This window comes from Chiloscyllium punctatum, chromosome 10 (assembly GCF_047496795.1).
Source record: "Chiloscyllium punctatum isolate Juve2018m chromosome 10, sChiPun1.3, whole genome shotgun sequence".
Classification (NCBI taxonomy): domain Eukaryota; kingdom Metazoa; phylum Chordata; class Chondrichthyes; order Orectolobiformes; family Hemiscylliidae; genus Chiloscyllium; species Chiloscyllium punctatum.
The window spans coordinates 4,517,814-4,534,667 of NC_092748.1; the positions used below are offsets into that span (position 1 = coordinate 4,517,814).

At 41.4% G+C, this 16,854-nt stretch overlaps 1 protein-coding gene across 3 annotated transcripts in view; it reads left to right on the plus strand.

Annotated features, from left to right (window-relative positions):
- Positions 1-16,854, plus strand: part of LOC140481833 (SH3 domain-binding protein 4-like) — a 61,948-nt gene that overhangs the window by 16,869 nt on the left and 28,225 nt on the right. For 2 of the 3 annotated variants that reach the window (XM_072578361.1, XM_072578362.1), the window contains exons 2-3: positions 3,766-3,999; positions 10,443-12,811. In XM_072578361.1, coding sequence (XP_072434462.1) covers positions 3,882-3,999; positions 10,443-12,811 — 2,487 coding nt within the window. In that variant the 5' untranslated portion in view covers positions 3,766-3,881. The remainder of the gene's footprint in view (positions 1-3,765; positions 4,000-10,442; positions 12,812-16,854) is intronic. The other variant, XM_072578364.1, reaches the window with a different exon arrangement.

Here is a 16,854-nt window from a genome sequence, read left to right on the forward strand (position 1 = left end):
TAGCTAACCTCCAGTCTTCCAACATCTCACCTGTGACTATCGATGATACAGATATCTCAGCAAGCGGCCCAGCAATCACTTCTCTAGCTTCCCACAGAGTTTTAGGGTTAACCTGATCAGGTCCTGGGGATTTATCCACTTTTATGCATTTCAAGACATCCAGCACTTCCTGCTCTGTAATATCGACATTTTCAAGATGTCAACATCTACTTCCCTACAGTCTATATCTTCCATATCCTTCTCCACAGAAAACAAAATGCTAAACACTCATTTAGTATCTCCCCCATCTCTTGTGGCTCCACACAAAGGCCGCCTTGTTGATCTTTGAGGAGTCATATTCGCTCCCTAGGTACCCTTTCGATGTGGGACTTAGATCAAGAAGAAAATGAAGAATAAATATTGCCACAGACGAGAAGTGTAAAGAGATTTTTTGTGAAAATTGAAGTATAAAAGGTGTCAGTGCAAACTTAATAAACTGCCTGTGTACCATTGCATGCAAAATTCAAAATAAAATGGAGAAGCTAATGGCTGGGGAATCAAAATTGGAAAAAATATTTACAAACAAAGTGACCAAGCTGTGGAAATTCTTAAAACAGTTGCTATTCGAGTTAAGATGAAATATATTTCTCTTATTAAAAAGAATCATACAACCCATGAGTCCAATATTCTGGATGGGTTGGCCTGTAGTTTCCACATAGTTCTTCCAAAATTGGTGAAACCAGCACAAAAGTTTGTAGAATTTTAAGCACACGTTACATTCCATGCATGTTCTACTTGTTTATTTGTTCTGATGTGAAAAAAAACATTGTCCTGGAAGCAGGTCCATTGCCAAAACTGGCTCTGCTTCTTGATCAATGCATCACAACTTGAGGTTTCCGTTAGTTGTGCCCACTTGAAGCAAGCACTGAATATTAAATTGGTTGCTTTGGGTGAGAGGACAGAAATGGCTACCTATTTTAAAAACTTTTAAATATCGTTTTCTTAACTTGTATTCAAAAATTGCTGGTTGTATCCCAACGGGACTAGCAAATGCTTTTATATCCTTCTAAAGAGCAATTTTCAGGACTGTAATCAAGTTCCACCTGCTCTCTGGTGACTAGATACTTTGATTTCAATGTTTTTTTAATGATGAACCCATTTGCAGCTCCATTGGGTTCCCACTTGTGAAATTTTTTCCGCAATATAATTAAGTGTCCATTTTTTTAAAAAACATTCTAAAATGCTGACTGATTTTTCACTGGTTTATGGCTGATCTTGCATTTTGACTTGTGCAATTGAGTTTGTACCAAAACTTGAGGGAAAGTAAATACTTCTCAGAACTGGCACAATTTTCACCTGGATTGCTGATTTAGTCCAGAGCAGAAACTTAAAATGAAGTTTTTAAACAAAGGCACACATGAAGTACTTCAAAAAGGAAAAGACGTCCTAAGGCAATAATAAACGGTTTGGAATGAAGTCAGAAAACAGTACAGCAGGCAAAGTGGAACTATTAAATTTGGTTGTCAAGTAAAGTATTCTACAGCCACATAAATAACAAAAGATTTGCAAAATCTTTGAGATGGCAAGTTGATAAACAAACAAACAAATGTAGTGAGTATGAATCCCATGAAGTCTGGGTGGATTACATTGAAACATTTTTTTCAAAAAGTTATGAAAAAATGCTGGAAACATGATCATTTATACATTATTCTTTGCTAATGTATTCATTAGAAATGACTGCATTAAGGAGGGAGCATGAAGAAGTCTTGGGAACTTAGGAAAACTAATGGAATTGTTATTTAAAGATGGAATATAAAATGGCTATATGTTGAAAATATAATAAAGGCAAGTCCTTCACAGATGTCAAAACGGGTGGATTCTGTTCCTACATAGGACAAGAGACGAGAACTAGTCTATTTATGAGCACCAGTCCATTGTGAAATTAATATTCAGCACAAGCTTCCTCTCATTCTTCTAACACAATCAGCACAGTACTCTCTTTTCCCTTCTCCTCATTCTCTGATTCTAATTTTCCAACTAACATTTAATATCCTTATCTTTCCCGCCAGTGTGCCTTCTGCTTAGCGAGGCTGAAATGTGTTTGCATTCTGCCTAATCTGCATTTATAATAAATAAAACTTATTGTAGTTATCATAAATTTTGAAACCATCCAGAAATAAATCTGGTGTGAATTGCAGTCTTAAAGATTTACAGACTACGATTTCAAAATTGGATATATGAAATTAGATTTCAAAAGGACAAGTAATCCTTGACTAGCATTATCTTTGACAAAGTAACAAGAGCCATCAGTGGTAATATATCTGTATTTTCAAAGGGCGTTCAACAAGTAGATTAAACTTAGAACATGTAGGGTCAGTAAAAGAATGAATAGATAGAAAAAAGGGATTTGCATTTATATCATGCTTTTATTGTCAGTGACGACACATTATAAAGAGCTTCACAATGTGGAGAGATTGTGGTAAGTGCCATAGAAATATTGACTTTTCTAAATTCTGATGTTTCTAATGTACCTTTGTTGACAACAGAGGGAACCTTGTTGGATATAAAAGCCATTTGGAACCTTATTTCATACACATGGATCTTGTGTTCACATACGAACAGAGTATTCGGGTGCAGGAATAGGTCCCTCAAATCAGCTTCACCATTCGATAAGATCATGGCTGATCTGATTCTGGGCTGCAACTGCATTGCCTGCTATACCCTTTGACTCTCTTGTCAATCAATATTTAACTCAGCCTTTCCTGCTGTCTAGTGAAAAGAATTCCACAGTCCACTGACTCTTTGAGATTAATTTTTAGTCTCTCTCAGTCACAACAATTTTTTTAAAAAGTGGTTTTCCTTTTTAACATGTAGCTATCATACTCCAATGAAGCTGAAATGATCCAGATCAACAACAAAGGAGAGCCAATTCTGATGTGTTCATGTTTACAGTTTTATTACCTATAACTAACTCTCTCTACCAAGGAAAACGACATCAAGCGTACAAACGCAAGGAATGAGCTTACAAAGAGGCTGGTGGGGGAGGGTATGTGGTCCAGCCAAGAGGGTAAAGACAGTTGCAGTTTACATTTTTCTTCAAAGAGCCTTTGCATACAAAAGCGAAACCTGAATCCAACTGTTCAGTTGCTTTATGGTTTCCCGTGTAATGGCAAAGGTGCAGGTGTCTTGGATTTTTCAGTAAATTACTGTTGTTCCAAGTTGCTTTTCACCAACTAGTTACTGAGCTTTAAGCAGATTGAGAGAAAGAAGAGGCCTGAGTATCCTTGCTGTTGTCAGTCCATGTCACTTTTTCCCTCTTTTTGCACAAAGCAAGCTGCAGAAGTATGAATGACTTTTTATTCCAAGTCTAGCTCCATTGTCTTTATTATTGGGCATTCTAAAGGTAACTATTCATCTCTGCTATGTGGGTTATGCAAGTTTGAGTAAGACGTGTGAAGGTTTTGATACCTCACTGAGCCTCTTGGTTAAGATGGTAGTCCTTCAGCCAATGTTGTATATATCATGCAGGTCGCCTGGATTTGTCAAGTGATCACACCATTATTGCGTCAGTAGTGACCTTACTAAACCCAATTCTTGCATATTCAAGGGAAGTGATGGAAGTTGAATATTTATGGTCTATTTTCATTTGCTTGTAACAATTTACAATTGAAAGTAATTTCTGTGCAAGCCATGAGTTGACTGGAAGAATGTATTTGGTAAATTTTGGCACATTTTTAGTGTCTATATCTCCTGAACTGATGCAGAGTTAATTGATTTATCTCCTAGATGATCAGCATAACAAGTGAAACTGCAATCGTTAAAGAGCTGGTCGTTGGCTTATAAAAACTGCTGTAGATGAACGACCTTTGTATCTAGCATTAAACCTGATAATCAAAGGAATTATGGCAGCCCAGAGAATTCGTTCCACCAACACAAGTGGACTCCCTCGGTGTAAATCTGAAGGAACGTTAATCGACTTGAATGATGGATTTTCCGATCTTGGTATGAACGATGTCAAAGGTAAATATTTGTGATTCATATTTTGTTAAACATCACAGAATAATTGCATCATTAGATAGTCGGTAGATTTCTCAGATATCTGGGGAGAGGGGCATTTGATTTAGTAAATTACTCCTTTTTTAAAAAAAAACCTCCATTACAGGTCAATTTGTTTTAACCCTTGTTTTGTTGATGTCAGTCTCTGATGGCCAAACCTCATCCTAGTTCAACTCAAGTGTTTGTGCTTTTTCACAACTTGATCTCTGCAACTCAGAATATAACTTGCAAGCAGTGGGAGATGCTTTATGACATCCTTTGCTTTTTATTTAGAAGCTAAGCATCAACCGATGCTGTCAGCTTTCCACTGCCATCCCAACAAGTTTGCATTCCATCAGTGGCACTGGTCTCTAACTTCAACATGCTGCTTTGAAGAGGCTCATAGTGAAATAGCTGTAGTTTTGGCAAGTTACTCCATTGGTAATCTACGAGGGATACCCTGTGGGTACTTTTCATCCCGAATCACTCTAATTGCTCTTGATAAGCTCTGAAAGGTTGATCCATGCACAGAATCAAAAAGTTGTTACAGTAATGAAGGAGGATATTTTGTCATCTTGCTCATACTAGCCATCCGTATGAGCAATTCGCTTTTTGTTATTCTCCTCTCCTCCCTGTAAGCCTGCATGTTCTTCCTTTCCTGTTGGTAATCCCAATTCGGCTTGAGTGTCATGGTTGAACCTGCCTCCACTATTCAGTGTCACACCATATTCTTGTTTTAACCACTTTCTACATGAAAATGTTTATTCTCATGTCATTGGCAGAAGAACCATTTGTCCTCTCATTCTTGGTCCTTCTACCAAAAGGGAGCTTTGACTCCATCTGCACTGTCCGGCCCTCTCACTATTTTTGAATGACTTCATCTCCTTTCACCTTTTTCCAAGGAGAACAGTCAACTTCATTTTATTCTCTGTGACAGAAATTCTTTCTCACTAGGGCCACACGTGTGAATCTTTTCTGCACTCGCTCCAATGCCTTCATATTTTTTTTAAGTGTAGAACCTAGAACTGGGTATAATGCTCCTGCTGAGGTTGAACCTGCAGGTCCTGCTATGACAGTGCCTTCCAAACCTGTGACCCTTACCATCGGAAAGGTCAGGGGCTACAAACACATGGGAGTATTATCTATCTGCAAGTTCTGTTCCAAGCCACAAGCTGGGCTGACTTGGAACTTCCTCCCTCTTGGCGTTGAAAATGTATCTCCAGTGCAGCGGTTCAAGATGGCTGCTTAGCACCGTCTTCTTGAGGGCAATTCAGGGTGCTCAATAAATGTTAGCCTAATTAGGAATGAGAGTTTAGATTAGAGTGGTGCTGGAAAAGCACAGCAGGTCAGGCAGCATCCGAGAAGCAGGAAAATTGACGTTTCGGGCAAAAGCCCTTCATCAGGAAAGATTCTTGATGAAGGACTTTTGCCTGAAATGTTGATTTTCCTGCTCCTCGGATGCTGCCTGACCTGCTGTGCTGTTCCAGCACCACTCTAACCTAAACTCTGGTTTCCAGCATCTGCAGTCCTCACTTTTGCCTAATTAGGGATAACCATATCCCATGAAAGAATTAAAAACTAATTGAATTCTAGTGCGTACTGGCTGAGAGAAATTATCAGAGATCAAAGAGGAAAAAGCATCAATCGTTTTTTTTTCTGATCAGCAAATATGACTTCTCAAGATAAGTATAGAAACACCTGAAATAGTTCACTGCTAAGCAGTGTTCTTCTTTAAAAACACACATTGAATTGCTTTCGGGTATTGAAAACAGACTTTCAGCTCCCAGCAAATGTTTAACCAGTGAGGTTATCATGATTTTGTTACCCGCAGTATTAACTTAGGCTGGTTCAAATGTTACAGTGTCCCAGACATGCATGTTGTAGCCTGTTCTGCCTTGCTGCAGCGTGCCAAAAAAGATCAATCTGCAGAAATCAGGAAAGCTCCCATTAGGTAAATGGAAATAATGAATTCCCCATGGGTTTGTTGACGTGCAAACAGTGCAGTAATCACTCAAGAATATCTTACTGTAGGAGTGCTGTTTGAGAGGCAGTCGAGCCCTGATTTGTGTCCTGGTGGTTCATTAATTGAACGAATCTTTTGTGCAGAAGAATGAGGGTCAGAGTTGATTTTCATTGGGCTCGAGCCAGCACATTGCTCAAACGGCCGCAATGCCAGCCAAAAGCCAACTCTGAAATTGACCTCCTTTTACTTTTGACAACTATTATTGTTAATAGGCAATATGCACTCTTCCAGCTGAATGAATGGGCCAGTCAGGTGATGATATTTGCAGTCCTTACTTCAACACTGCAGTGAATCTTTTAAAAAAAATCAACATTAACAAGAATAAAACTCTGAAAGCTCCATGCTTACCTTTTTTTTTATGTTGCTGTTTTACACTTCACTTGTCTTTTGGTGGTGATTCTCCAACACCACCTCACCTCCACCACCCCCCCCCCCCACCCCCCCCCCCCCACCCCCACCCCACCCCCTGCTCCATGTGGGTCTTAGCAGCCTGCTCCCCTTCTGTTTGGAAGTTGCACATGAAGATGAGACCTTGTGTAAGTGTTTAACTTTACAGATCATGAAACTTGGAACTAATACCTGACTTGGTCAGAAATTGCAAAGCCTTTGAAACGGATAATGGTTAGATTTCTACTCCTCACACTGTGGCTGGGGTGTTGAATGGCTCACCAAGCAATTTATCTCTTCAGGGCTCTAGTAATAAGAGGAGTCCATTCAGTACTCCAAAACTATTGCGAGTTTGATCGTAGCTGATCTGTGTGTTAACTCCATCTCCCTGATTTGATTTTGTAATACCATTTTGTATTGTTACCTAACAAAAATCACTCACGCTCTATTTTGAATTTGGCAACTGACTGCCAGATTCATCGGCTTTTTGAGGGAGAGAGTTGAAGATGTCCACTCCCTGTTGTGTGACATTATCGCTCAGGCTTGGCTTGAATTTAAAGTTCTGATCCCTTGTTCTGGTCATCTTATACCTTATCCAACCTTTTAATCATCTTACACATTTCAGGTGAGCATAATCAGAAGAGTATACATTTATTGCAAACATTAAAATATTTGTTGTACAAATCAAGATTCTTGCTGTTTTCTATTGAGCAGATTCCTGAGGAAACTTGGTTTGACAGCTGATGTGTACTGTTTTTAAGTGTTCAACTACCAAATTTTTCAACATTGCATTTGAAGGAGTGTTTCTGTTATTTGATCTAAACGCTTTCTCCTTGGACCTTTCCTGCCTTCAAATTAAGCCAGTTAGAATTGCCTGATACCTCAATTGCAAGCTCAGCAGACTTGCTCCTTCCAGTCAGTGTGGGAAATTGTCAAGTTTAGTAAGCCGTCTGGTTACACATGTGAGGGAAGGAGGATGCACGATTCTTTGTCATATGCCAGTAAGCTTTCTGTGGTTTGTGTGGCACAGTTACTAAGACTTGAGAATTGCTGAGCAAAAAATGGGCCAAGGTTAACCCTGATCATCTTGGTAATTGAGTGATACCACATAACAGGGTTGGTGACTAGCAATCAACCTTGTGTGAATCTGAAATAGAGGCAGACATTTCAGAAGAAGAACCATCATAATGTAGGGGAGTATGCTGCCTGACCTGCTGTGCTTTTCCGGCGCCACCCTTTTTGACTCTGACTCTCCAGCATCTGCAGTCCTCACTTTCTCCTAGAATACTGTGTGGACTTATGGAATGTCAAACCTGCACAGTGTCAAACTTGTGTTGCAGCACTCAAAGTGCACATTGGTTATTCTAATTGTTCCTCACTTCCAGTTGTTGTTGATATCTACAGCACAATATTTGTTTGCTTGGCAAATGAATGATTGTCAGTAGGCAAGTGGTCAACATATGGTTTTACCAGCGAGACAGAATTAATTACTGACTTTGTAGTGAAAAGACTCCTGGGTAGCAGTGACCATGATATGGTTGACTTTTACGCACAGTTTAAGAAAAAGAAGTATGAGTCAAAGATTACTATGTTGAATTTGAACATGGGCAGTTATATGGGCATGAATGCAGAGCTGGTGAAAATGAATTGTCAACTTAAGTCAAGAGATGGGCCAATTGAACTGCAGTGGCAAAAGTTTGAGGGGATATTTCAATAAATAAAGAAAGGTCTAAGGGACATACCTGCCACCCATGGTTAACTAACAGTCAAAGATAGTATCAGACTTGAAAAACATATGATTATGCAAAGGTAGGTCAAAGATCGCACAGAATGTAAAAGACAAAAAATAATTACTGGAAGATTAATAAGGAGGGAAAAGTTCAATGACATGAGAAATTTGGCCAGAAGAGTAAAACAGGAGAGGTTTCTTCAAATATTTAAATTAAAGTTAGTGAAGTAAGTGTTAATCATACAGAGGCTGAGCCTAGGGAATTAGTAATGAAGGATAAAGAGATGGTAGATGAATTGAACGGATGTTTTGTGTTGGCCACCATGAGACAGGATACATGGAACATCCTGGGAATAACTGTAAAGCAGGATTTAAAATTGGAGGGTGACTTAGAAAACTACAATTACCAGTGGAGTGGTGCTGAGAAAATTGTTGGAACTGCTCGTTGACAAAGCCCCAGGTCCTAAAGAATTTCATCCTGTAGTCCTAAAAGTAGTACCTGGTGAGATATTTTGATGTATTGGTTTTAATTTTCCAAAACTCATTAAATTCAGTAAAGTTCCTTTTGATTGGAAAATAGCTCATGTAGTTCCTTTATTGAAAAAAGAAGGAATGCAGAAAGCAGGAAACTGCAGGTCAGTTAACTTAACATTTGTCAAGGGAAGAATGTTATTCAAGACATTGTAACAGCACACTTGGGCACGTTCAAGGGCATCACTGTAGTTTTGTTGAAGGTAAATCATGTACAACTTATTTATTGAAGTCCTTTGAAGGATTAACTTGTGCTGTGGATAAAGGTTAAACCAGTGAATGAAAAGTATTTAGATTTCCAGAAGGCGTTTGATTAAATGCCACAACAAAGGTTGTTAAAGAAATTAAAAGCTCACCATATTGTGCAGACATGTTGGTTTGGATAGATCATTGGATGGCTAATGGGGAGCAGAGAATATGATTCAGGTTGGCAGGATATCATGACTGGTGTGCCACAGGGGCCAGTGCTAGAGCTTCAGCTCTTGACAATTCAAATAAATGACTTGAATGAAGGTACGGTAGCTAAATTTGCTGATAACACAAAGGTAGGTAGGCAAGTGAGTTGTGAAGAAGGCATAAAGAACCTACGAAGGGATATAGATTAAACGATTAGGCAGAGATTTAGCAAATGGAGTATAATGTGGGAAATTGTCTAATGGTGAGATGATACAGAGAGATCTGGGTGTTCTGGTGCATGGATCATAAGGTTAGGATACAGCTACAAGAAGTAATCAAGAAAGTTAATAGATTGTTATGTTTTATTGTTAAAAGGAATTGAATGCAAGAGTGGAGAGATACCCATGCTCCAATGGGGCACTTCCTGACTACCCCTCCTCCTGCCCCCCGTGAAATTCCCTCGGTGATGGAGCTGGGATGAGAGGTCAGGGTGCATCCTTGGGCCAATCGACATGCCTCAGTTGTACAAGGCATTTGTGAGACTATAACTGGAGAACAGTAATGGTCACCATGTTTAGGGAAGGATCCTAATATACTGGGAGTACTTCAGAGGTTCACTAGACAAATACCTGGAGCGACTGGATTGCCTTATAAGGAAAGGCTAAACAGGCTTAGCCAGAGTTCTCTGGAGTTTAGAGGAGTTGGAAGTGACTGAATCGAATAATATAAGATCCTGAGGGGACTTGACCTGATGATGTTGAAAGGATGTTTCCTTATGTGGAAAAATCTAGAACTAGGGATCATAGTTTAATCATAAGGGATCACCCATTTAAGACAGAGATAAGGAAAGAAACATTTTCTCATGGAGGATTATCTTTGGAATTCCCTTCCTCAAAAGGATATAGGTGAGGTTGCAGAATTTTTAAATGTTTTTAAGGTGAAGGTAAATTGATTCTTGATTACTAGGGGGATTAAAGTTATCGGGGGGTATGTAGAAATGTAGAGTTGAGGTTAAATTCAGATCAACCATGAGCTTACTAAATATGAAGCAGGCTTAAAGGGCCGAGTGGCCTCCTCTTGTCTCTTGTTCATGTGGTTGTATGTGTATATTTACATTTGCTCTAGCTTTTTGAAATATTTGCTGAATGGCATTTACCTGTAATATATCATCTATTGTATTTATATGTAGTACTGCGTTTATCAATTTGATATATTGGGTATATTTTTTCTTATTGAGCTCTTGTTGAATTTGCACATTTCTTTTGCTTGAAATGGTTAAATAGAATGCTAATGTCAAAAGATATAATCTTGGTACTTGAGTAACCCTGCTTGAATTATTGTTTCTTTTTTCTAAATTTGCAGGGCCCTCTCCTAGTGCCTTGCGGTTGGATTCATCTACATCTTTTGGGGATGCACGTGAAGTTGTGGCGATCAAGGATTACTGCCCCACTAATTTTACCACACTTAAATTTAACAAGGGGGATGTTCTGTATGTTTTGGACACCTCTGGATCTGAATGGTGGTATGCCCACAACAATACTGAAATGGGTTACATCCCTGCTTCATACGTTCAACCTGTTGTCAGGAGCTCTTCCCTTCGAGACAGTGGAATGGTGGACAACATTGGGGACAGTTCGGACGAGGGTGCCAAAGAGATCGACTTATTTGGAGAGTGGGGAGACGTCTTTGACAAAATGACTTCAAAATCCCAACAAAACAATCCATTTTTGAATGGCTTGGCATCCTCCAATCCATTTCTGGACAGAAACAGACAGAGTGTTAGCTCCAACAATCAACAGACAGCTAAATCAGAAGTGGATTTACTTTTGTTTGACTCTGATACCCCACCTTTTACCAGTTCCAAACCATTAATAGCTAACAACTCAAGTCATGATGTTTTTGAGGAAGACCTGTTAACCAGCTCCAAGGCTGAGTTTGATCCGCTTCTCAACAGGAACAATCCCTTCTTCAGAAGCAAGCGATCATACAGTATGTCTGAACTTTCAGTGTTGCAAGCCAAGTCCGAAGGAGCTTCCTCTTCTGGGTTCTTCACTGGCATGCAGTCTCCAGATCCTGAACAGTTCAAGAGCAGGGAGGACTTTCGAGCAGCTTGGCTTAACCACAGGAAAATGGCACGCTCCTGCCATGATTTAAATTCTCTTGGACAAAACCCTGGCTGGGGTCAGACACAACCTGTGGAGACTAATATTGCATGTAAGCTGGATAGCAGCAGTGGGGCAGTTCAACTACCAGACACCAATATCACTATCCATGTACCAGAAGGGCACGTCCTTCCTGGAGAAAGCCAGCAGATCTCAATGAAAGCTTTGTTGGACCCTCCTGTGGAATTGAACAATGACAAATGCACAACCATTAGCCCCGTGGTGGAGATTAAGTTAAGCAACATGGAAGTGAAGACGTTCCTCACCTTGGAAATGAAAATTTCTGCTGAGTTAAAAGAAGATGCGGCGATCAGAAAAGACGCAGTAATAACCTGCCTTTTTAGCGACAGCAAAGACGGGCCGTTCTCGCCCATGCCTCAGGTTTATCACTATGGCGATACAGTGCAGGTGCAGCTGGACAATCTAGAGCCTTGCATGTATGCTGTTGTGGTGTCTCAGGCCAAGACGCTGCAGTACCCTGACACAGTGTGGGATTGCATTAACAAAAACATCACAGTTGGTGTTTATGGCCCTAAGCACATCCACCCTTCCTTCAAGGCGGTGGTGGCTGTGTTTGGCCATAACAGTGCACCCAAGTCATTGCTGGTTAATGAAGTAGGCCGAGAGGTTTTAACTGCACCCCCAGTGGCTCTACAGCTGTGGGGCAAGCACCAGTTTGTGCTAGCCAAGCCGCAGGACCTGAAGATCAGCATCCATCCCAATATTTCCAACTACGAGATCAAAGCTGCTGACCAGGTTAAGGTCGTCCGTGGATTTCAGGTGAGGCTTGGGAAGGTCAGCCGCCTCATTTTCCCCATCCACTCGCGGCTCCCAGAAGAGCTCTCGGACTTCACGCTGAGGATCCAGGTGAAGAACGACCAGGAGGTGATGATCACACAGTTCTGCGTGAGGACACCACAGCCACCTCCGAAGTCTGGGACCCGGAACAGCGGACAGAGGAGGTTTCTGAAGAAGAAAGAAGTCGGCAAGATTGTTCTGTCGCCCTTGGCTGTCACAAGTAAATACCCTGTCTTTCAGGACCGCCGTGTAAACAACCTTAAGTATGGCAAACTGCTGAAAACTGTAGTAAGGCAGAACAAAAACTATTATCTCTTGGAGTACAAAAAGGGAGATGTAATTGCATTGCTGAGTGAAGAGAAGATTAGGTTTAAAGGGCAGCTGCGAACAAAGGAATGGTACACTGGGTACTACCAAGGTAAGATAGGCTTGGTGCATGCCAAGAACGTGCTAGTGGTTGGCAAAATTAAACCGAGCTTCTTCGCTGGGCCTGACCTCACCACCTCTACACTCTTGGACCAGATTCTGCGTCCCAGCAAGTTCCTGACCTACATTTATGCCTCTGTGAGGATGACACTGATGGAAAACATCAGCAGCTGGAGAGCATTCGCAGACGCCTTGGGTTACAAAAACGTGCCACTTGTCCACTTCTGCAGAACAGAAATAGACAGCGAGCCAGAACGCGTGGCGTCTGTCCTGGAAAAGCTCAAGGAGGACTGCAATGACACTGAGAACAAGGAAAAGAAGTCCTTTCAGAAAGAGCTGATGGCTGTGAGTACCTGTTAATAGCTATAGTATAGTCTCTGCCTTCTCTTAAGTTTGCTAAGCTACAGTTTAGTGTTGTAGTATTGACTAGAAACTTGCTGTTCTTCACTGAATTGCAGTACAATCATTTTGTATGGGTATGAGCCATCTTGTGTAGGGTAATATAGGATGGTATATGATCCTTACAAAATCACTGTGCTTTGCAGGATACCTTCACATATTTATGTAGAATGCCAGCCTTTATTAAACACAATTTGTCAAGACTTTTTAACTTTTTCGCTGTCAATGAGACCAATTGCAAGGAGTACTCCAAAACAGGACCGAGCTAATTTTTCAAAAACTAAAAGTTGCACAGCAGCTGTTCTGATGTCAGGGTAACAAATAAATGTGAATATTTTGCCAAAAACCTCTGTTTGAGTTTAGTCTTGAATTATCTAATGAGGAGCAGGTGCCAAACTATGGTCAGGAATATGAAAAGTGATTGTTTATTAACATGTATGTGTGCCAGTCCAATGAAATTCAAAAGCTTTTTTTGAATTACTTGTGATTTCTAAATGACAGCCAAATATGAGAAGCAGACCCTGCAATTTTATCATATGAAGGGGAAATCTGTCAGTGACTACTCTTTGAAATAATCAGTCTTGTTTCAAATTATTTTGTCTTAAGAAGCCTCAGTTGGAATACTCAGAACAGTTCAGGACACCCATTTCAGGGAAGATTTAAAGATCTTGGAAGGCAACAGAGGATTTATTGGGATAGAATCACCAAATGATAACAGCATGGAAGGAGATCCTTCAGGCCATTATATCCATGCCGAGTCTCAGCATGCACAACGCACCCAGTCATAATTCCCCCATCTTGATTACAGCCTGCTATTTTTTTTGTCTCTAGATAGTTATCCAAATCCCTGTGAAATGTTTTCCTCACGTTGTTGCTTCTTTTGCCAGTCATCTTTGGATCACAGCATCGTACAGCACAGAAGCAGACCATTTGGTCCAACTTGTCCATGCTGACCAGAAATCCTAAATAAATTTAGTCCCATTTGTCAGCATCTGGCCAACGTCTTTCTAAACCTTGCTTACTCATATATCCATCCCAATGCCATTTAGATATTGTAATTGTACCACCCTCCACCACTTCCTCTGGCGGCTCAGTATATGCACGCACCGCTGTCAGTGTTTTCTGATGTTTGACACAATGAGAACACTTTCTCCCTGTCAAATTTTCTGTCAATCTTCTCTGCTTCCCCAATCTTATCAACAACTTTAAGTCCCTCACTTTTGGAACAATGCTTATGAATAATTTTTGCTCTCTTCTCGCTCGTGCTCTCGCTCTCTCTCTCTCTCTCTCTGATGCTTTCACAGCCTTTCCACATTGTGGGGCCCGGAATCAGCCATAATATTCCAGTTGAGGCCAAGGCAGAACTCCTCACCGGTTCATCAAAGTTTGGTTGTGTTTATACTTTGTGCTACTTTTCATAAAAGCTGGGAACCCATGTGTTTTACGAACTGCTTTCTCAATCTCTCCTGTCACTGTCAATGTATGAGGGACTTCACTTGGGAATGCAGGAATGGAAAAATTAGGGTCTGTTCTCCTTGGAACTGGAAAGTTAATGGGTGACCTAATTCCAAGATGATGAGAGCTTTTGATAAAGAGAGAAAAGGACTATTTCCTCTGGCTAATGGGGTCAAGAGGCCATTGGCCAGTGTGTTTTTTAAAAATCATTGACTGAAGGTAACGTGAAGAGATGAGAGATGTTTTCTGTCAGTTATTGGGATTTGAAATGCTTGACTCAGTAAGGCATTTGGAAGCTGATTCCATCAACCATTTTAGAAAGGAGTTGGAAGAATTGCTGGAAATGAGGGACTTCACAGAGTTATAAACAATAAAGCAGGGATGTGGGATTCAGCAAGGCTGTTCTTTCAGACAGGAAGAATGGGCAGAATGGACTCCTTGTATTCAGTAAGGTTTAGAGATCTGGGGATCAATCAGAACAATGTTGGCTGGCACGATGGCTCAGTGGTTAGCACTGCTGCCTCACAGCACCAGGGTCCCAGGTTTGATTCCAACCTTGAGCGACTGTGTGGAGTTTGCGTATTCTCCCCATGTCTGCATTGTTTCCTCTGGGTGCTCCGGTTTCCTCTCACTGTCTAAAGATGTGCAAGTCAGGTGAATTGTCCATGCTAAATTGCCCATAGTGTTCAGGGATGTATAGGTCAGGTGCATTAGTCAAAGGGAAATGGGTCTGGGTGAGTTACTCTTTGGATGGTTATAGAACATAGAACAATACAGCACAGAACAGGCCCTTCGGCCCACGATGTTGTGCCGAACTTCTATCCTAGATTAAGCACCCATCCATGTACCTATCCAAATGCCGCTTAAAGGTCGCCAATGAATCTGACTCTACCACTCCCACGGGCAGCGCATTCCATGCCCCCACCACTCTCTGGGTAAAGAACCCACCCCTGACATCTCCCCTATACCTTCCACCCTTCACCTTAAATTTATGTCCCCTTGTTACACTCTGTTGTACCCGGGGAAAAAGTTTCTGACTGTCTACTCTATCTATTCCTCTGATCATCTTATAAACCTCTATCAAGTCACCCCTCATCCTTCGCCATTCCAACGAGAAAAGGCCGAGAACTCTCAACCTATCCTCGTACGACCTACTCTCCATTCCAGGCAACATCCTGGTAAATCTTCTCTGCACCCTCTCCAAAGCTTCCACATCTTTCCTAAAGTGAGGCGACCAGAACTGCACACAGTACTCCAACTGTGGCCTAACCAAAGTCCTGTACAGCTGCAACATCACTTCACGACTCTTGAATTCGATCCCTCTGCTAATGAACGATAATACTCCATAGGCCTTCTTACAAACTCTATCCACCTGAGTGGCAACCTTCAAAGATCTATGTACATAGACCCCAAGATCCCTCTCTTCCTCCACCTGACCAAGAACCCTACCATTAACCCTGTATTCCGCATTCTTATTTGTTCTTCCAAAATGGACAACCTCACACTTGGCAGGGTTGAACTCCATCTGCCACTCCTCAGCCCAGCTCTGCATCATATCTAAGTCCCTCTGGAGCCGACAACAGCCCTCCTCACTGTCCACAACTCCACCTATCTTCGTATCATCTGCAAATTTACTGACCCACCCTTCGACTCCCTCATCTAAGTCATTAATAAAAATTACAAACAGCAGAGGACCCAGAACTGATCCCTGCGGAACTCCACTTGTAACTGGACTCCATGCTGAATATTTACCATCTACCACCACTCTCTGACTTCGACCGGTTAGCCAGTTTTCTATCCAATTGGCCAAATTTCCCTCTATCCCATGCCTCCTGACTTTCCGCATTAGCCTACCATGGGGAACCTTATCAAATGCCTTACTAAAATCCATGTGCACTACATCCACTGCTCTACCCTCATCCACATGCTTGGTCACCTCCTCGAAGAATTCAATAAGACCTGTAAGGCAAGACCTACCCTTCACAAATCCGTGCTGGCTGTCCCTAATCAAGCAGTGTCTTTCCAGATACTCGTAAATCCTATCCCTCAGTACCCTTTCCATTACTTTGCCTACCACAGAAGTAAGACTAACTGGCCTGTAATTCCCGGGGTTATCCCTGTTCCCTTTTTTGAACAGGGGCACAACATTCGCTACTCTCCAGTCCCCTGGTACCACCCCCGTTGCCAGTGAAGACGAGAAGATCATTGCCAACGGTACTGCAATTTCCTCTCTTGCTTCCCACATAATCCTAGGATATATCCCGTCAGGCCCGGGGGACTTGTCTATCCTCAAGTTGTTCAAAATGTCCAACACATCTTCCTTCCTAACAGGTATCTCTTCTAGCTTAACAGTCCGTTTCACACACTCCTCTTCAACAATACGGTCCCTCTCGTTCGTAAATACTGAAGAGAAGGACTTGTTCAGGACCTCTCCTATCTCTTCCAACTCAATACACAGTCTCCCACCACTGTCCTTGATCGGACCTACCCTCGTTCTCGTCATTCTCAGGTTTCTCACATACGTATAGAATGCC